Here is a 22,297-nt window from a genome sequence, read left to right on the forward strand (position 1 = left end):
AAGGTGGTTATTCCCATTTATCCTCCCTTTTATGAACTAGATCCAGCTGCACAGTATCAACCAAAAGATTGTGTTTGACTTGCACATAATTATACCTTGAAAAGATCGCACTTGGTAGGATGTTCTCAGTGGTATATACAGAAGAGATCACAGCCCTGCAATTTTCCTACATATCAGTTATAGGGCAGACAGAATTATATATTTTAAAAAAACCTTCACTGTGCCATTCTATCACTAATGGGCAATATAAACCTACAGCCTAATGGGCAACTATTTCAAGACAATTAATTTTAGTATTTTATGATCGCTTAATCAGGATGACTTACACATATTCTGTTCAAGGGATGCATTTAAAAATCAGCATCTTTTGGGCAAACAGCCAAGCATTTTTCAGTGATGCTATTCAGCCTCAGTACCAGTTTGTTATCCATCATTTCATCTGTGAACTATTTTTTTTTAAAGTACAATTTATGTTCTTCTATTGGTTTACCAAGAACATGCTGACTATACACAGCTTACCAATGGCACAGCATTGCTCTCCTTCACGTTATTGCTTTCAGCTACTTTGATATTCTATGAACATATATTTTCGCAAAAATAATCCCTGGCACTTTTCCTTGGACAATTGACAGTAATTAAATGCTGTGAATATGAAAATCAAATTAAAAATACATTCAAGGTACATGCTATGACTCTTGTTTCTGTCCAAGTCCTTTGTCAAGCTATGATTTTTTTAATCCAAATCAATAAGCAGCTTTCACTCCTCATTGCAAGATACCTCTGCTCACAAAACAGAGTAAAAAAGTTACTTTGGAATTCATACTTATGAATTTTAAAATACAGGATTCTAAATCTGAATTTGTTTTAACTGTTGTTTTAGCACAGGCTCTGCTCCCTGGTAAACAAATGTTCAAAGATTTTATTGGAAATGTAGCTGTACACCATAAAAATTACTACTATATTTAATTTAACAATATAATCAAAAACATTCAAGAGCCTTCTCAATATTAAATAAGAGTGACCTGATTTAAAATGATGCCTTCCTCTTTTAATAACTTTAACAGCTGCTGTGGAAGAATTCTTTTTTCTTCCCCTCTCTTTTTATTCTCTCTCTCCCCATTTTCTTTCTAACAGCTGCTTTTTTGTTTTGTTTTGTTTTTTGTTTCCCTCCCTCTGTTCCTCCCTCCAGTTACAAAGTTGGGGGTGGGAGCACAGGGTGCTAAAGCACAAAGCAGTACTTGTTAAAAACAGAATATATCCAGGCAAGTCGCCAAATTTAATTCCAAACAGCCCTGTTAGTGAGTGGCTCTATGCTAAAATGGAATACAGTATTAGTCTATCTGTTTCTAGGACAGAGTGTCTCCTATGACTCAAGGGTAAAAAATGAATTTCATTCCGGAAAGCACTATATCTGCAAGTCTTCAGGCTTAGTAAAAAACAAAGTGAAAACTAATACAAGTTAATTCTTTCACAGATATTGCAGATAAAGTGGCACTGTACTTTGGAAAGAATATTACTGAAATTTAAGTTACTCTCTAGAATAGAATTCTTAACAGCCACAATATGCGTCAACTTCTGCCACTCTCACTGAATAGTACCCTACTACCATTTGACTTGAATGGCCTTTGCATTTAGTTCTTAAAGCAATGATGCTACTCACCAAGTACAGTATTACTCAGTAGTAGAAGAATGGCACTCTCTGGCCCAATATATACAGTGGTACTTTACCCTGGGAGATAAAACATCAAAAACTTTGAGGCTGGAACATTAAACTATTACTAAGACTTGTGAAAATGAAATGTCCCAAGTTTAGGACCAGACTGTGAATCCCTTACATTGGTAAACAGTTATTCACCAGACATTGGAGTCAATGGGGAAACCCCAGGTGAGGAACTGCTCACAAATGTGAGTAAATGGCTCAAATGGCCCTTAGATTTTCAGATTATCTTGGAAAAGAGTGAGGGGGAGAAAATAATTATTCATGCTTCAGATTTTGGTGTTTAATTGTCACACATGCTTTCACTTTTATAATTTGCTATGCAGTTTTATTTGGTGTAGCAGATGTCAGAGTATATAGTATATATTTAGCACTTTGGACAAGTTACCGACATGTGAAACAGGCATGAGCTGGGAATCTACCTCCCAACAAGGTTTACAACATTTTTCTTCCAAAATAATATCTTCCTTATTACTGTTACGTTTGAAAAGCAAAAGCAAATGAGAATACTCATTTCCACAGAAACAGATATTTAGGCTTACATTTATTTAATGTATAATTTATAATTAATAAATAATACCCAGCATATATGGAGCATTCTTCATCAGTAGATCTCAAAATGCTACACAGACCAGGTCCAGAGTGCTCCATAGACCCATCCCAAAGCACAAATTTAAAGAGACTCCGTCCTTCTTTCCAGTGACAAAATTTAGTTATCCCCTTCCTGTGCCATGCCACTTTTCCCACATACCTTCCTCTGACACATCCTTTCCCATTTCTTCTGCAAACGCCCTACCCTATGAGGTTTCCTCATTCCTCTCCCTACTTCCCTGCCGAATTCATTCACTCACTCAGCTACTCTGACTCCCCTCCTGATACACAGGGATTAGCACCAACCCCATGTAGCAGATGATGTTCTTCCCCACCTCAGCTGCTGGATCCAATTTCCTTCAAAGTGGGATTCACAGGGGCATGAGCACCAGTGTCACTTTGCTAGCCTGAGCCAGTGGCTGCTGGTTCCCCTCCAGAATCTAAATTATTAGATTAAAGGGTCAGAAGGCCACCATCCCAACTGATCAGGCTATCATGAACTGCTGGGGGGTGGGGGGGTCAGTGCCAGTCACTGTTCCAAGCACCCAGTCAAAGTCCTCGTAAAAGAGACAGGATGCTGGGGAGCTCCCAGAGGTGTGGTTCTCCTCCCTAAATTTATGATAGTCGGTCTTGAGCCATTGGATCCATGCTCTGCATTGGTCACTAGTTCATTGAATCCCCAACACTGCCAGCTTCTCCACTATTTCTTGGTAGACATGGTCATTTCTGGAATTCTTACTGAAGCTGAACGTCTTGCTTGTCTCACACCAGAAATTTACCGCAATCTGACTGTCATCCCGTGACCCGCTAGCACAAAGGACTTCTTGTCACTGGTCATAACTAATGCAGACAACGGTTCAATCTGCTTCCAGTTCAGTGGTCAGAATAAAATGGAAGGGTTAAACACTGAGCAGCTGTACTTGAACCAGGAGGGTTCCTTCTGTTTCCTCGACATCAACTGGGTAGTCTGGGATAGAAAGGCCAACAAACTGTGGCCCACAGGATTGTGGGATAATATTGGCAGACTCGCGGGCATGAGTCTGGTGACCTGACTGCGAACTGCATCCATGCTACAAAATGATAGTGTTTGGACCCAAGTCCCAGTGAGACTTAGGCTTAGACCCTTCCCCTTGGCCAGGTCCTAGGGAGCATTTACTGGCCCAAGAGAAAGATGTGTGTGTGTGGGGGGGAGGTGGAATTGGGCTCAAACTGGAGTCTGAGCCCAGGCTTATGTTGTAGTGCAGACAAACCACATGTGGACCAAGGGCGGGTGCTTTTGACAAGACAGGTGTTGAAGAATTTCTCTATCAGTATGTCTCAAAACATCCAAGTTTTAGAAATTTCAGTTACATCTGCCAAAGTCCAGGACACCATGAGATTGTGATTTGCCTGGGCAAGTCACAAAGGCAATAGTTCTCGAATTTCACAAACATATGGACTCACAAGTGAATCCTCCATGCCCCAAATCATGATAGAAGGGGGTGGAGGGAAGGAAGGAATGAGGGTTGGTAGATGAGATGAAAGTCTCAGAGTCAGATTTTCACAGGGACTGAACTCCCCACACAACTCCAATTAAAATGAGTGGAAGCTGAATGCACTCAGCACTTCTGAAAAAAACAGGTCCTAAGGCTCTGTAACTTCCAAACACAGATAACTATTGGGGGTTAAAGGAGGGAGGGAAGAGAGGAAGAACACAATCACAGGGGATAGAAATTATTGGGAAGCAGCTTTCAGTGGATAGAGGGAGGCCAAAGGTGTACTCGGGGAATAGATGAGAAAGCTGATCTTTCACAGGGAAGAATGAAGATGATGGAGAGTACCAAGAATAAGCTGTAGCCAGGGCTCCTGGTAGCAGAAGCCCTTACATCTCAGGAGTCCAAACAGCTTCCAAGCAGTGCCTCCTGGGAACCTGAGTTGCCCAGGGACAGGCACAGAAGTTTTATTTAGAATTGATAGCTGAGTTGCTGAAGAGCAAGACAACGTTTCTTCTCTCCACCCTCATTTGCTCCATATCCCACTTTGTTCTTCAGGTCCCCCCTAGCACCACGGATTTATGCCCTCTATGGATATACAGGAGCTACTTTTTTGAAAGCTTAGAAAATAGAGTAGTTTCAACGCTCAATGAGAACATGTTGTATTATTTACAAAAATAAAAACAAATCATCATGCACTTACCCCAAAGCAACCTCTTCTGTAATATGCTTTGCATTTTTGCATCACCTTCCATCTGGGATCTGAGAGCATTTTACAGATACTGATGAATTAAGATTCACAGCATTCCTGTGAAGTGTATAAATAGGTAGGTATGTTTCTCAGTTTTACAATATAGTGAAAATGACACACCAAAGGTCACAGAGTGAAGAGTCAGGAACAGAACCCAAATCTGACTCCAAATTACATAAATAGCAGTGTTTTGTCCACTAGACCATGTTCCTGAATTGACACCTCTGCATTCCACTGAATTCAATAAGCCCACTCCAGTGAAAATAGTTTTGTGAAAAATGTGGAAGTGCATCAGAACGCATCTGGGGGACCCATTTCATCCGCCCTTCCTGACTAGAATATTAAGTAACGACAAACAACTTTTCGGTATTTGTAGAAATCACTTTATCAACAGTTATGATCAAATTGTATTTTACATGCTTGTTATGCGTAACAAAGGTCAATTTTAGCTGTTAATTATCTTATTAAAAGATATATTCTTTGTCATAGCTAGAACTTTGAATATTAAGTATCAAATGTAGACAATTGTGTGCGTTCTCTTAAAGGTTGAAATTTGAGATACAGGAAGAGTCTAATTACTGTGTGTTCCTGAAAATTCCATCTTGACTAAATGGACATTTGAAAGATTTTTTTAAATTTCAAAATCTCTGCAATTTACCCACCAAAATCTTCAAACGAACATATTTTGTGTTGGTATAAAGAAAGGGAAATGGTAGCCATCATAAATATAAAAGGAAGGGTAACCACCTTTCTGTAAACAGTGCTATAAAATCGCTCCTGGCCAGAGGCAAAATCCTTTCACCTGTAAAGGGTTAACAAGCTAAGGTAACCCCGCTGGCACCTGACCCAAAATGGCCAATGAGGGGACAAGATTCTTTCAAATCTGGAGCGGGGGGTGGGGGGAGGGGAACAGATCAGGAATACAAGCCTTACAACTCCTGTAAAGTTAGTAAGTAATCTAGCTAGAAAATGCATTAGATTTTCTTTTGTTTAATGGCTTGTAAAATAAGCTGTGTTGGAGGGAATGTGTATTCCTGTTTTTGTGTCTTTTTGTAACAAGGTTTTGCCTAGAGGGATTCTCTACGTTTTGAATCTGATTACCCTGTAAAGTATTTACCATCCTGATTTTACAGAGGTGATTCTTTTACCTTTTCTTTAAATAAAATTCTTCTTTTAAGAACCTGATTGATTTTTCATTGTTCTTAAGATCCAAGGGTTTGGGTCTGTGTTCACCTGTACCAACTGGTGAGGATTATTATCAAGCCTTCCCCAGGAAAGACAGTGAAGGGCTTGGGGCGGGATATTTTGGGGGAAGACGTCTCCAAGTGGTCTCTTTCCCTGTTCTTTGTTTAAAACGCTTGGTGGTGGCAGCATACTGTTCAAGGACAAGGCAAAGTTTGTACCTTGGGGAAGTTTTTAACCTAAACTGGTAAGAATAAGCTTAGGGGGTCTTTCATGCAGGTCCTCACATCTGTACCCTAGAGTTCAGAGTGGTGAAGGAACCTTGACAGTAGCTCAGGAACACAATTCTCTCCTTTAAAATTCTACAACAATCCAACTGTTTTCTGAAAACCCCCTTTAGAAAAGGTTGGTACTTCCAAAACTTTGGTAACAAAAAACCCACCTTTACTTATTCAAAAAAATCTCATGTAGTCTCACTGAAACGTAACATCAACTTCTTACATTTTTAAGATAAACCTCTTAAACGCCTACCATACTTTAGCATTAAACAATTTCATGTCCCTTGCAGACTAGAAAGCTTATAGGATGGTTTTGGGTTTCACAGATTACTGACCCAACCCTTCACATAAAAATTCAATTAAACTGGGCCACTATATAATTACTTGCATATAAATTGGGTTTTAAACTTTCTTTAATCTAAGCAAACTAATGCTCTTTAGAACCCCCTCATGACAGTCAACTCTGCAAGTAAGCTTCTTACCCTCAAAACACCGTGTGGGTTTCACACAAACCATCTTAGGCTTCAGTCCATGTATATATACTCTGTACAGGTCTCTGAAGAACAAGAGAGCGGTGAGCTCAGGTCTTCTCTGTCCTCCCACCCCAATGGACATCAACCAAAGACATTAAAGGTATAGAATCTCCAAGAAAGAAGATTTCAATGAAGTGTATCAAATTTGCTCACCACCTCTACATAGGAATATAGCTTCTAGAGAGCACAAAAGTCATACAGGTTTTATGGCTTGTCTTGATATATTCCTAGTGAGAAATTCAGCAATAGCTTGGAAGTCTTCCTATTCCTTAGTATTCTTTATCTGTGAAGAAGCAGCTAACATATTCATGGTAATCAACTGAAAGAAAATACATTTTAAAGATGTAGAAGTGGCATACTTTAAGAGAATCAAGTGAATACCTTAACCTTTTAAAACCATGGATATAAATTTTAAATGAAGCCGTTTTTGAATCTATGTTATTTTTACTTTATTTATATTATTTGCTGTAATATGTGTATTACAGTTGTATCAAGGAGGCCCAGTCAGGATTGGGCCCCAGCTGTCATGGGTGATATACAGACTCAAGAAAAAGTCCCTGCCCAAAGTGTTTACAGGCTAAAGGCCCTGATTCCGTGAACACACATGCATGTGGTTACCCCTTATTCTCACAGGTAGTTCCACTGTCTTCACATGTGTACATGTACAAGACAGAAGGGGGTAGAAGGGAAGACAAAAGTGACAGTGATAGGAACGCAAGGTTGCATATGTTAGCTAAGTGTATTGTTGCTTTCTAGTTATAAAAATACATGTCCATGGCAGAAAAAAATGCCATGTCTGATAATCTAATTTTTAAGCTTTATGACCTTTTTCTGTTTTGTTATTGCCTTTTTCTGTTTATTTTTCTAGCAATAAAAAAAAAGACATTATAAAAAGCCTACCTCTCCTTTAAAGAAGCCTGACAACCACTACATCACAGACAGCAGCTTTGCGATACCAGCTGTTTTGTGGCATTTTAAATAAAATGTAACTATTCTGTGCCAGCAAGCTGGTGTATGTATGTTCATAGTAGCTCTGCATGGAGGAGCTTCACAACTTCAAATACAAAAATAAAAATGTTATTCACACACAGTACATATGTGCATGCACACACACTTATCTGAAAGTTTGAGAATCGGTGAAGGTGTGATATATAAAAAAATTGTATATATGACTGGAAGCAAATATTGCCTAGAAAGGCTGCAATGAAAAGAATGATATGCACTTTAAACTTAAAATTCTCCCCAAATGGTTTAGCTTTGCATTTGCTTAATACAGGTTTTTGGGATTGCTTAGGTATGGTGGGTTTGTCTACCCCCCAAAAAAGAAGAAAAAAGAAAAAAGGGAGAAGAGGTACAACTACTAGAGCACAATTGACTTACTTTTAATCATTTTGGAAAACAATCATTTTAATAAATTTTGCAGTTTTGCTAGAACCACTATGCTTTCAGTCTTTTATTAATAAAATTGTCAGAATACCATTGTTGTCCAGTACTACTGAAAATATTGTATTTTTGGCGACAACAGAATATTAATTATTAAAGAATCCCTAACAGAGTGACCAGAATATTTACACACTAAACGCTAGGTTAGGAGAATGTGCTGTGAACAATCAAATTCTGTTGTCAACGGAAAACTTAGCATGTCTCTGAAGCCACCAAGATGTCCCAATAAAGCTTTGTCTACATAAGGAAATACAAACCACTCCCACTGATAAGGCACCAAGAGTCTCCAGCAATTTTGTCACCAAAATTACATATAACTAACTATAGAACAGGTGATAACTCTGGTGGGAATTTTCTGATAAAATTCCCTAGAGCAACTCAGTTTTTGTAGTTTCCAAAACATGTACACAAACACACACAAAAAAAACATCAGTGTGCTTATTTCACAGTATTGTATGATTAATTCCACTTTTCAATTTTGTGTACAGAATGTCAAAGGAAGTTTGCAATTTAGTTTCCAAATTCAGCACATAAATACTACTTCTAATTTTTTTCTATTACATTAGTGCCTAATATGTGGCCCTGATCCTGCCAGCAGTTCTGTGTGGTCAGACCCCAGGGCCTGCATGGAGCCCCCCGCAAGCCATAATGTCAGGATCCGGACCATAGATCCATAACAAAGTAATATTTGCACTGTAGTAATCCCTTTAACATCTTAGCAAAGGACAGATGTTATGGCATAACCCAACAGAATACCCATTTTTATTTTGTTTACAGCTTTGGGGAAGGAGGAAGAGGAAGAGAGGCTTGTACACAATAGTCAGTGTCAATTAAATGCACTAACGTATGGCTGAACAAGACCCAGTTTAGCCCCCTAGGCCTGTCTGACCCCCTAACTAAACCAATCCTCTTTTTCTGTTAGTACAAAGTTTATAACCTAAAAAAAACAGAATTAAGACAACAGTGAATGTGATATCTACATAGCTTTGGGAGAACTAATTTCCTTGCCTGCATTACTAGAAAAGTTTTCTGTAAAATTTAGACACATACTAATAAGTCAAATACATAGAACACAGCATTTAACCAATATAACTTTTAGTTTTAATGATTCCTCAGTAGTGAATGCATGCCTTTATTAACTAAAGATATTGTACACATTTGGGTGTGCAATAAACTTATAGTAAAGTATCTTGTTTTTTGCAGAGGGAATGAGTGTGGAGAAAAAGCACTGACTATCTGGGGAATTGCAACTACCCATTGCTACACTGTGTCAAAAGTGAAAGAGGGGAAAAAAAGTTTCCTGCTGGCTGTCTAAATGACACACTAAGTATTTTTACTCACTGGAAAACAAGCTAAAATCTGTTTTCTTCCCAAATCCGCCTTCACCAATACACCTTCTGAATGCTACTGAAGGATTTTAATTAGGCTGTCTGTTTAGTTTCACTACCTTGACAGAAAGATAAAGATGCGCTGCCTTAAAATAAATGTTTTGGAAGAAAATATCAAACTTCACCTAGAATTTCACCCATACACTTGGCTAGATTCACCAGAGTTTGTGCTGTCTTATGCACATGCTGATGTAAGCCCTGGTGGAGATCGCCAACGGCATAAAGTTCACCAGGGAGACAAGTAGTGTGGTGTGAAGCTGCCCTAACCTAGTCCCTGCCAAAGCAGCAGTAAGGGACTAGCACCATCCAGGAAATGAGAAGCATGGGCTGCAGCGTTGCCAACTCTTGCAATTTTATCACTAGTCTCAGTTGGCGTTTCTGAAAGCCCCAGCCTCTGGAGCCAAGTAAATATGTGAGAACCTCAGTTTCCATTAAAAAAAAAAAAGTACCTTTCTATCCATTCCAGCAGAGGAGAAATGCTTTTTAAAAAATGTAAAATGAGAGCACTCTTTGAGAGTCACAACCCAGAAGGGATGTAAAAAGAGCCCAAAATGTATTTCAAAAAGTTTAACCCAAACTCATGATTTTTGGAGCCTAACTCATGAGTTTGGAGTTTGACACTTCTACGGCTGGGAAGGCAATGTAGTCAGGGCAGGCCCGGAACGCGCCCATTCAGTGCTTCCTGACAGAGGTTCTATCAGGCTCCAGCAGGACTTATTTTCTGCTAAGGAGACAGATTTATGAGAAAAAATGAAGGGTATATCAATACTTGCTCTACCTTAGGGTATATCCACGCAGGAGACCAAGGGGACTCACTGGCAATACATGTTAGTGACACCATCTTGTAACAACTTTTGTGAATAGGTACCCTGTTTTCTTCTGTTTGTACAGCTCCTACTGCAATGGGTCCATAACTATGGCTTCTAGGTGCTACAGTAATACAAATAAATAAAGTATGAAGAGTGAAAATACCACCACATTTTAGTCTATCACAGGGGTCAGCAAACTTTTTGGGCCGAGGGTCACACCTGGGTGGGGAAACTGTATGCCGGGCTGGGGCAAGGTGTTGGGGTGGGGAGGGAGTGCGGAGTGCAGGAACGGGCTCAGGGCAAGGGATTGGGGCAGAGGAGGGGTGCGGAGTGCAGGAGGGGGCTCGGGGCAGAGGAGGGGTGCGGAGTGCAGGAGGGGGCTCAGGGCAGGGGGTAGGGGTGCAAGGCGCAGGCAGGGGGCTTAGGGCAGGGAGTTGGGGTGCAGAAGGGGTGCAAGGCGCAGGCAGGGGGCTTAGGGCAGGGAGTTGTGGGGTGGGGTGCAGGAGGGGTTCGGGCTCCGGCCCGACGCCACTTACCTGAAGCGGCTCTTGGGTGGCAGCAGCGCGCACCGGTGCCAGGGCAGGCTCCCTGCCTGCCCTGGCCCCACACCTCGCTGCTCCAGGAAGTGGCCGGAACCACGTCCCTGCGTGGCCCCTGGGGGAAGGGAGGGACACAGGGCTCCGAGCACTGCACTTGCCGCACCTCCAGGTACCTCCCCCGAAGCTCCCATTGGCCACAGTTCCCTGTTTCCGGACAATGGGTGCTGCGGGGGGCGGTGCCTGGAGGCAAGGGCAATGGTGGTGCCCAGGGACGTGGTGCTGGTGCAGGGCCTGCAGCACCACAGGGGTGGGCAATCCTGTGGGACGGATCCAAAGCCCTGAGGGGTTGGATTCAGCCCATGGGCCGCAGTTTGCCCACCTCTGGTCTATCAACCTTGAAACATCCAATAAAAAATTGGAGGTCTTGACTGCAGACATAGAATGAATGAAACAGGAAATATTAGTTGTGTGTAGTCAGAATCCAGTGCCCTTTTAAAAAAAAATGTATTTTATCTTTGACAGGCAGAAGGGAATCGAACTGCAGAGGACCCTTATCTTTAAAAATGTGATGTTATTGTACAACCCATGCTCTGTCCCCTCCTTTGGAAAACCATTAAGTGAGTGGGATGTATTCTGGCGGATTCCTCCAACATCTGAAAAAGAACACATCTGCAAATTTGTAAGACAGCTATTGATACTATCTTAAAATATAGAACTGGTTTCATTTTACTGCTGGAATTCAATAGGAGATAACGAACATGGCAAAAATGTACATCTCCACTCCCCCTCTACCCAAAATCTGGTTCCCATTTTCTTATTATAGAGGATTTTGAAATATATAAAAGTTATAATAGAAAAGAACGGCCTAAAAATTTTGTTCATCTGCTTGTCTGAAAAAAAAATGTCCTCTACTGTTTGTTCTTCTGCCAACATCAACTTCTTAACTGCTGTAAAAATAAACAATACCGATAAAAACAAAGCATTTGTTCCACCAGAGAACACAGATTAAGGCCTTAATATGCTGCAGCACAGTAATCAGGACAAGTCAACTACAGATATCACAATATAGTGTTGGGAAGAGCACGTAGAAAGCCATTCCTTTAAGGCTATATCTATATGTACAGCACTACAGAGGCGCAGCAGTACCGATACATAATACAGATACCAAGGCATAATAAAACCACCTCTCCCACTGACGTAGCACTGTGCTCATGAGTGCTTATGTCGGTGTAATTTACCTTGCTCAGGGGGTGGAATATTCACACCCCTGAGCGACATACATTTTGCTGACATAAAATATGTTTACACTGCAGCCTAAGTGTTTAGATGAAGCATTTTAAACACAATCCGAGTACATTTTAAACACAGCCAAGGAGCTCTAGACATCTTTAAGACGTAAAACAAATGTACTTTTACAACTTGAACAATGTAAAGTTTAGGTCATACTTTTGACATTGTAATCTAATGACATGTATTAGTAAAGCTAAACACTGCCATGCAATTTCCAAATGGAACTATTTGCACAGAATGAACAGGGAGAAGGCAAGCTATGAATATTCAGTGGTTACTGCTCCGGTAATTAAATTAAAATATCAGTTGTAATTTTGTAAATTTTTAACAGCTTCAATCTAAACTGCACACACACTTCCTTTGTATTATACGTATGAAACCATGCAGTGTAAGGATATAGCCATCCAGGAATTCTCATGATATCATTAGTCAGGATTGGACATTCAGTAGTTGGACGTTAGAACTCCAATAGGTAACATCTTTGTGCTACACTATTGCACAGTAGCTTTTTTATTAGATCTTCCATTGCTGTTTTTATGAAGCTTCTATGCAGCAGTGTAAAAGGGAAGTGTTCTTTGAAGAGAGTTCTTTCCATAGCACTTGCAAATAGGTAGTTAATATACTAATATGTCAAGCTAATGCCTCAAATAATCAGTGTAAGAGGAGCACTCAGTACATTTATGGTGCAACTTACCCTTTCATCTTTCACTTTCTGGCTCCCATACTCCAGGCTTTCCGCAGATCACCAGCTTTAACACCATGCTATAGGCCAACTAGAGTGGTTACCCACCTGATTTTTACCCGGACAGTCCGGTTTTTGGCTTCTATGTCTGGATGCATTTAGGGTTGCCAGGTACCCAGTTTTCAGGGACCTGGGAACCCTAAAGTAGTGTCTAGAGGCACTCCGTTGTGCTATGTAAACACAAAGAGTCCCTGCCCTGAAGAGTTTAGTTTATTACTATTATATTTAAGCCTACCAGCCTCTGACATATTACCTTGAATATTTCAAGGCAATTGTCTGGAGAAATGCATATTTAGGTTATTTAGAGACTAGTGAAAAGAAAGAAAAGACAAAAATTTTAATATGATTTCATGTGTTTGCCCTTTCAGTTTTTTTATATAAAAAAATTACATGTTACTTTATGGAAAGTTTCTGCAGTTTGTGTTTTCCCCTGGATGGACTGAAACAAGTTTAATTGTGTAGTCATGACTGAATAACTACCAAGCAGCTGAATTTGCCAAAACAATGCTTTTCTGATGCATTAATCAGACTTCTTGTTTTTGTGCTATTTTTTCTCATTTTTTTTTTAAATTGAGGCATAATTACACCAACTTCTTCAAACAGGGGGAAGAATGGTCCATTCCATAAAAGGGGAGCCTGGGCTGTGGAAGACCTGGTTCAGTTCCTGCCACACAACACAAATGTCATGTGTAACCCTGGGCAAATCAGTCTCTCTGTGCCTTCATTCCCCATCTGTAAAATGGGGATAATAGCACTGCCCTGCCTCACAGGAGTGTTGGGGTTGGGGGATAAAATACTTTAAAGATTGTGAGGTGCTCAGATACTGCAGTGATGTGGGGCCATATAAATAGATAAAAGTCTTATAGATGTCAAATAAGACATTTAGTAAATGTGAACATTAAATGTTTTGTTTCCAAGATAGCACTGTCACTACTCTTTTTCTCCCAGACTTTGGATTAAGGTTATGAACTACGTAACTTCCATCCCTCCTTTCCCCTCTTCTGATATTGAGAGTAGGAGGGAAACATAAAAGGGTTAAGAATACAAAGAACATGATGATTTGCAGCTGCTTTGTATGTAATATTATGTTGCTCTCCTGCAGATAGGCATATGTTCATATAAATACAAACATACAGTTTCCTTTGCATGGAAGCTATTGTCTGGCTATGCAGTAATTCACTGAGGTCACACTTTTTTACTATCTTAGCCACTCAATTGTACTGCCTCACAGTCTTCTAAAACCTTAGCCTGTACAGTTTCTTGTAGTCACAGCCATATTTGCCATTGACAGTGTCTTACCATCACAGGATATTGATCTTCAGTTTTGGACAGGCAGTAGATGGAGAAGGGAGAATTCCCACACCTGTATTTTAGTAACTACTCTTCATTGCCAGGCTGAGATGCTGGTATCACAATCATCACTAAAACTGAATTCATAGTGAAATGTGGTGGCATTTAAATAGCATCAGTAGCCAGAAATGCATTTTATCATGTTTTAGCTGACCAGGAGGTTGCACTTCTTCCTGTCCGACAGACGCGGTCTCTGCAAAAGTCAAGCCTGAAGACTACAAATGCAATGTGTTTTGCTTAGTATTGACAAGTGATACCATGAAGAATCTCCAGATGATAAAATGTGAGACAACCTTTATTCTAAACAACCCAGGATGTGGACAACAGATGACCCTGGTGCACTCTGCCTGATAGTGAATCTAATTCAAAAGTTCTTATCTTGATCATCAAGGCCTTTAAGGAGCTTTACCCTGGCTTATCTCAAAAACCACCTCTCTCTCCTTGACCATGACCTCCCAAGAAAGCTGTGCTCCATGCAGAAACTGTTGTTAATGATACCTTGGATGAAGCTTGGAAGAGTTCAGTCCTTCCGGGTAGCTGACCCTCTGCTACTATCCACCCCATAAGAGATTAAAGTGACCAAGGCATTTTGCACTTTCAGAACAAAAGACCTATCTGTTCATATTAGCTTCCCAATAATAACTTATTATTATAATATATTATAACTATATAATATATTATAAATAATAAAGTCATTATGCAAGGTAACCTATTTCCCCTTGTTTTTTCCTACCCCTCCCCTCCCCCCCAACTGTTCCTCAGACGTTCTTGTTAAACCCTGGATTTGTGCTGGAAATGGCCCACCTTGATTATCATACACATTGTAAGGTGATCACTTTGGATAAGCTATTACCAGCAGGAGAGTGGGGTGGGGGGAGAGAAAACCTTTTGAAGTGATAAACCCCCATTTTTTCATGGTCTGTGTGTATAAAAAATCCTCACTGCATTTTCCACTTTATGCATCTGATGAAGTGAGCTGTAGCTCAAATAAATTGGTTAGTCTCTAAGGTGCCACAAGTACTCCTTTTCTTCTTGGGGATGGTAGGTGTGTCACTTTCTGGCCTTCTGGGATCAGCTAAAGCTGTATTTTCTCCCCAGAAGTGTGTGTATAAGACATTCTCACTTAGAATGGCGCAAAGTGGTGGATTCTCCATCAGTGACCATTGTTAAATCTAGATTGTATTTTTTTCTAAAAGGATATGATCTAGGAATTATATTGAGGAAGACTATTGCCTGTGATACATCGAGTCAGACTAGGTGATCACAATAGTCCCTTCTGGCCTTGGAATCTATTAATCTGTGAAGCAAGGCATGACGATTAGTCCTCAAACTTGTTGTTTTTATAATTTTGGATGTCCTTAGTGATAGATGTGCTATAAACAACCAAGCATATAATATTTTAATGGAAACACTTTGTCAAACACAGATACACCACTGCACAAAAACACAATTTTTCTGCTGGTATGAGTTATTGACTAGGGCTTTCTTCTAAAAACAAAATTTGCATGCCATGGTGGCATCCATCTTTATAGGTAATCAAAGCACTTTTTAAACCAATGGACCAACACAGATCATTGAGAGTGGAAACATCTGGAAATTTTATGCTGGTTCAGACCAAAAACAGTTCCTCTTTCCCAGTCCCATTATGCTTTATAGTTTTACCCCACATAGTCACTTCTCCTCAAACTCCCATAAACTAACTGGTAATTTAATCCCTAAAATATCATAGCTGATGTTTTAAATTCCAGCTATTCCCTCTGTAGTGCACAAATCAAAACTAACTCAGTGGCTTACCATCAACTTTTCATGAAATCGTGCCTCAGGCTTACCTTTTGCACATATGGTGTGCGTTTGCACTAGGAAACTTTGGCATTTCTCAAATGTTTATAATGGCAGTTGTTCCCTCGTGGAAAAATTGCAGCAGTTCCAACAAGCTTTGTTTTTCCCTATTAGCTATGGTGACCGTAAATGTGAAACCAGGAATGTACTAACTGGAGATAATTTAAGGAAATGTGTAACTATCAGTACTATATACCAATTAATTTGAGGTCACATTACTGTTAGGATAAGAACTGGCCTCCTGCCTCCCAAATGACTGCTGTACCTCTGATCTAAATCCTCTCTTCACAACCAATCTCTTAGCTCAAGCCAAGAGAGAACTCCAGAGTAATTAAAATTAACCTGTATTCCTTCAGAAGAGCCTGCTTTGAGTTAGGGCATTACTATTCACTTTGTCAGGGTTTTGGTTCGGTAACTGTCTTTTTTCCAAAACCCAGTTGCTTTGAAAAGTTTGGTTTGTGTAACACCCTATGGAATAGTACCTCTTTTAGAAAGTATATGAAGCTAAACATTTCTGTGGAGAAAGTACAGTTTTAGCTGACCCCAGAAGACCAGCAAGTATCCAGCAGGGTGCTGTAATGGGTATGGTATCAGTAAAGCTTGTTGGCGATGCCATTATGACATCCGAACCCCAAATCAGGTTACCATGAGGCATGGGGAGGTGCAGGTGATTAATCCACACCAACCCCTGCTCAGCCAGGGCCACCTCCTGTCTTCAGACAGATTCCTTGAGATGGGAGAGGAAGGAAGAGGAACGAGAGACAGGGACCAGGCCTTGGGGGGGTGGGGGATGGGAAGAGGTGGAGTAGGGAGCACAGGTTTGTGGTGTGGTTACCAGCAATTAGAAAGGTGGCAACCCTAACACTACTATAGCATAAAGTAATAACAAAAAATTTACACTTTAGTAGCTTTAGAGATGGAAGAACCTGGAAATTGTACCTCAGAATACCCTGAGTTCTAAAGTTTCAAGAATTTAAAAGTGAGTTCAAGGACAGAAAAGAGAAACAAAACATTTTTCTCCTTTAAATTTTTTTTTAAAGTTTCAAAATATTTTGCAACATCTGAAATTGGTAGGAGGGTTATTTTGTAATTTATTATGCACGCATCATAAAAAGTATCTGGGCACATTATATAGTTATTATCAATATTTGAATCATACTAAAATCAGAGTTGTTGAGTAACAGCAACTCACAATAGGGAAAAAAGTCAAGCCACTTTTATGCAGGTGCCTAACGTAGGCATCCAAATTGGAAAGTTTCAGCCCATGGCCCTGATACAGAAACTTGGTAAAGTGTGAAGATTCAGTACCTGCATAGCATCCTACTGAAGTCAACAGTATGTCCATCTGTGCATATCACGTTGCTGGATCAAGGTCTTTTAGTTTTAAAACCAACGTAAGAATGATCATTAAATCAAATAAAGTAGTTCTTTTCACTTTTTTTTTCTGACTACATGTTTTACTTCAATTTCCTGGACCAACAGAGAGCTGGCAGAAATCTAATCAAGAACTTTGGCAAAAAATATAGAATTCTGTATTACACTGAGATATTAGTGTGTCATCCAATGACTATTAAAATCTCCCTATAACAGAAAATAAATGGAATTGCACAACACAAAATGAATGCAAAACACAAATGTTAAAAGCAACGAAGAGTACATAGTGAAAAGATATTTTCTGGTCAAGATATCAATCACAGACTCATTAAATATGAACGGCTTATTTTATTTATTCTAGTAAGTGACTGAACATAAGTGACGAAAATAAGTGAAAATTCCTACTGCTCAGTAACTAGAAATGATTGAGGTTTCACAGACATAAGTGAAGACACAGAAGGAAGACTTACCGTTTGCAAAAGATCATCTTCTTAAAAGTTAACTTCTGATAAGTGCCATTACCATAGGACTTTTTGCACAAATATACAGTAACAAGAGAAGTTTGTAAACATATTCAGAACACCTCTGACCCTTTAAAAACTTCTTCCCAGTTGGTTGAAAACAGGTGAACATCATATGTGCATCTGATAAACTTTAGTCATGACTGCTATACCTGAATACTTGCAATTAATCCTTTCTAAAAAAATGGAATAGCCTTAACTTGTACCACAGCCCACACTATTCTCAATTAGCAGCTATAAGGAATTCAGCCCACCTTTATGGTAATGATCTTATATTTACATTTCCTCAAAACAGGTCCCAGAGAACATCTGAAACTTTACTAACAGGCTGGGGTAGGGGATTGCTTCAATCATCCAGCAACGATACAGAGCCATCTCTGGGGTTAACCACTTGCAACTTTTCATAACAGTATCGGACAGGAAGCGGAGAATACTGTGTCACAAAGTAGTACTTGTCCACTAGGTCAACATTCTAAACATCTGTATTCTTCATTCATGAAACAGGCATAAATTGGATAGGCTATTTGCGACTGTAGTTTGGGATGAGGCACCCAAGATAGAGCTACAACCTTCCACCTGAGAACACGAGTTGATTTTTCTTGTTAATGAGCACAATAGTTTAAAAAAATTGAGTGAAACAGTAACTGTACCCTTACAGTTTGAGACAAATGCTTCTTCAAGGCTTGCAGCTGACTTCCAATGCTTAGCACCTTTTTTGTTACCCCTGACATGGACACAGTGATGCGAAGGACCACATTAGTCACATTTCATCAATATTTTCAGACAAAACATCACACAATATGATAATTTCTGGGATACTTGTACTTCCAGATATGGAGATACAAACATACAATTAGGTGAAGAGCTGATTTTTCCCTCTTTCCTAGATCCCAAAAAGACAGTTGATTCTCCACGCTTCTTTGGTTTAGTCATCTGCTTCTAACGGAATACCCTTTACCTTCTTTCATGTTCACTGGGGAATGCTTCAGTGAAGCACTGAGTCTTGTTGCAAGAGTCCCTATGTTATTTTGGAGAGAACTCTAGAGCTTGGGGACTTGTGCTTTTTTCTGTTAGTCACAGTGTACTGGACGAGTATAAAGGCCTTGGTGTTCTTCAAAAGAGAGTCAGTCCTACAGAAAGTATGGACCTGTCTTATTAAGGTATCTGTAACAGAACCAGGTAGTGATTGCATTAGAGAACAGAGAGGCCCAGCTCTACAGATCACCCCACTTAAAAGGCTGTGTGCTGCATTAAGCACTAGCTGCAGCTCCCTTGTGAATTTATAGGTGAACCAAGTACAGAGTATTGCAATAATCCAGCCTGGAGGAAAGGAAAATATGGACCACACTGTAGCCAGTTTCTTGTCTGACAGGTAGCCAGGACAGAAAGCGGACTTCTGACGGTCATTGAGCACCCAAGGTCAGTAACTGAGTCTAGCAAGGCCTCAAGGCTGAACACTATCTTAACTACTAATGGGTAAATGCCTTCAGTTGAACCCAATCCCTCACAGTTTCTATCTACCATCAAAGACCAAGCATCACTTTGGTTTTTCCTGGGCTCAGCTCCAACCAGCTCTTCTTCAATCTCCTCCCTGCACTGAGGTGACTGGGAGATGACAGCATCAACACTGTATGAAAGGGACACACAGAGTTTTGTGCCACCAACATATTGCTGGTACAGGAGATATCGTGAAATGACCTGGGCTATCACTTGTACATTAATTTAAAATAAGAGCAATGCAAGGATTAAACCCTGGTACTCCACCATGTTGGGAGGAGAAGCAGCTGCCCATTGTGAATCTGTCAGACCCTTTAACTCCCCAAATACAAGTAAGGAGCTTTAACATTTGGATAAGAAGTCTATTTTATACAAGCTCACTTCGCTTGTCACATCAAGTCATTCTAGATTTAAAATTATGGGGGAAAGAGAGGCCACAGAATGAACAAACAAGAACTTGTGCAATATCTGCCTTGCAAGTAATAAGGGTCCCTGTCATAATACATATAAATCAAACCACTTAGCTTTAAAAAGTGTGCCTATGCTACCCTAGCAAGAGTCTTTTTATCTCTCTCTCTCATATCTCTATCTATCAATGATTCTAGGCCTAATTCAATTAACCTGCACTACAACACTTACCAACAGCATATGTCTAGTCAGACTAGTCTGTGATTCAGATCGTGTGTGCAGCTTGTCACTCCCACAAGCATACAGAAGTAAATAAATTTCACATTTCCCTCCCATTCTCAACTTCCCGTGTACACTTATGTGTATAACAATGAAGGATTAAGCATCAATAGGGATCTTTAAAAAGTATGATAGCTGAAGAGAAATTAAGCTGGCATGATGCCATTTTTGAACCCCTAAGCTCTACATGATGTTGGACAGACAGGGAAGAACACTCCAGGCCCAGAAAAAATAGACTCTTGTTGTGAACAAATAAATGAATTAAAAAAAAGTATTCTTCCCTCCTCCTTGTCTTCCTACAAAAACATGTTTTTCAAAAAGACAGCAAACTCTATAATCAATAGGAGTTCTGTGATGGAACCACTGAGAGCTCTAGTGATATAAACTGAACAGATGTATTACTAATACAAATCTAGATTTCTTTCTAACAGGATAGATGAACTTCAAAATGCAGTTCGTCATCTTAGATCTGTCATAAAATCAGCTTATGTACCTACAGGCATCAACAAATCAAGGAATTGCCACAATACTTACCAAAGAGCTAAACTATGCATGAAACAAGGTAGTTTTCATCCACAGTGGAAACATTTCAGAATACAGTAAGAAAAAGTAGACATACTTCTAGTCTACATTACCACTGTCTTGCCTGCATTTCCCTGACACAATTATAAAACCAAAAAAAGTTACCATACAATACATACATTTTCAGAAGTCAGTTTATAACGTCAGATGTGACCTTCATGTTGCCCTTGGTAGTAACATTTAATACTCCTTATGTTCTCTGCTTCCCAACTGCCACAGAAACCGATAAACCCAAAGTCTAACTTACTTCCAACAATTCTTCCCATTTTCAGACAACTCTCTTCATCACTTCTTTTTTAAACCTGTTTCTCCCACATTTCTCATATTATATTTCCTTTATCTAAAAAGGAAAGAATCCTCTCCCAAAATATATAAGAGCTGATAATACATCTCAATAGCCTTTAAAGCAGTTACACTTATAAACATGCATATGCATATATTTGCAACTTTCAGCATGCACATGTCAGCCAAATGGCATCAGACCTGAAGTTTTGCCTGCTCCCAGCTACTACAAGTGAGTGTCATAAGCAGCAATGTGGTGTACAGGAACAGCAGTGGCTCTTGGCCCATACCACCGTGAGAAGAAATTCTGAAGTGCGTGCCCAGGCCCTGACAAGGAGTGGTCCAAGGGAGGGACGAGAAATTAAGCCTTGATGGGTTTGGGAATTTAAAGGGGTAAATACACTAAACAGCCTGGAAGGGAAGAGGAATGAGAGAAAAGAGCAATGTTTCCTGGGTTTATTGCACCACAAGCAGGTGCCATTAAAATCTAAGTCTGAAGTGAAGAGATGGCCAATACTGAAGTAGGAAAATCATTGCTAATATTGGCAAAAAGAAAAGGAGTACTAGTGGCACCTTAGAGACTAACCAATTCTCTAAGGTGCCACTAGTACTCCTTTTCTTTTTGTGAATACAGACTAACACGGCTGCTACTCTGAAACCATTGCTAATATTGGTTACTTTCATTTATGCTGGATGTTAAATTACAATAAAGATTAAAAAGAAGCCTTCTCTCCACTATATTCAGTGTTTGCTTACATAAACATCTTGTTTAAATTGAGCATGTATCAGTTTTAGTACCTGGTAGCTGTTTGGAGAGCAGGCTATATAGATTTAGCTGTTCTTATCCGGATTAGTTTCCAGGAGGCTGACAGTGTAAATCAAACGAGTTCCCATGCATTGGTCTTGGCAATAACACTATTGTCACAGTCTGAACGTGTAGCGTGCTAAGTATTACTTAGGTCATTGTCACAGGCCCACAGCCTGCAAGAAGATGCGCTAGTGCAGACCCCTCTGCTTGCACCAAATCTTAATGACTCCATGCACTATAACTAGTCTTCTTTCTTTAGTGCATATCACAAAAATAAAGAGTAGGTAGATCAAGAACAGTATTTAATTCTCCACAAGTTATACCCATCCTCCATTTGGCAAACTGATTTTGTTATTGTATTTCTGATAAATGTGGCATCTCATTTTACTTTTTCATTCAGGCACAAGCATCATAATTACATCAACACAACCCTGATAAGAGCATTTTTCAAGTACAGTGACAAACGCAGAAGGCTTATTCTACATGTACAACGTTACATATAAAGATCCAACAATGTTATCCCGCAAAAACAAAACTGTTTTTTTTTTTTAATTTCTCTCACCTACACAGGTGAGTTAAAACAAAAAAGTATTCAGTATAGAGGGAACATTAATCTGCACTG

The 22,297-nt window shown here is 39.7% G+C and overlaps 1 protein-coding gene across 7 annotated transcripts in view; it reads right to left on the minus strand.

Annotated features, from left to right (window-relative positions):
* GPM6B (glycoprotein M6B) overlaps positions 1-22,297 on the minus strand; it is a 140,154-nt gene that overhangs the window by 107,576 nt on the left and 10,281 nt on the right. For 2 of the 7 annotated variants that reach the window (XM_074967048.1, XM_074967126.1), the window contains exon 1: positions 4,484-4,550. The exons of 4 other annotated variants lie outside the window; for them this stretch is intronic. In XM_074967048.1, coding sequence (XP_074823149.1) covers positions 4,484-4,535 — 52 coding nt within the window. In that variant the 5' untranslated portion in view covers positions 4,536-4,550. Of the gene's footprint in view, positions 1-4,483; positions 4,551-20,832; positions 20,867-22,297 lie in introns of those variants that run through there. One more of the 7 variants, XM_074967067.1, reaches the window with a different exon arrangement.

The sequence above is a fragment of the Natator depressus genome, chromosome 1, assembly GCF_965152275.1.
Source record: "Natator depressus isolate rNatDep1 chromosome 1, rNatDep2.hap1, whole genome shotgun sequence".
In the NCBI taxonomy this organism is placed as follows: domain Eukaryota; kingdom Metazoa; phylum Chordata; order Testudines; family Cheloniidae; genus Natator; species Natator depressus.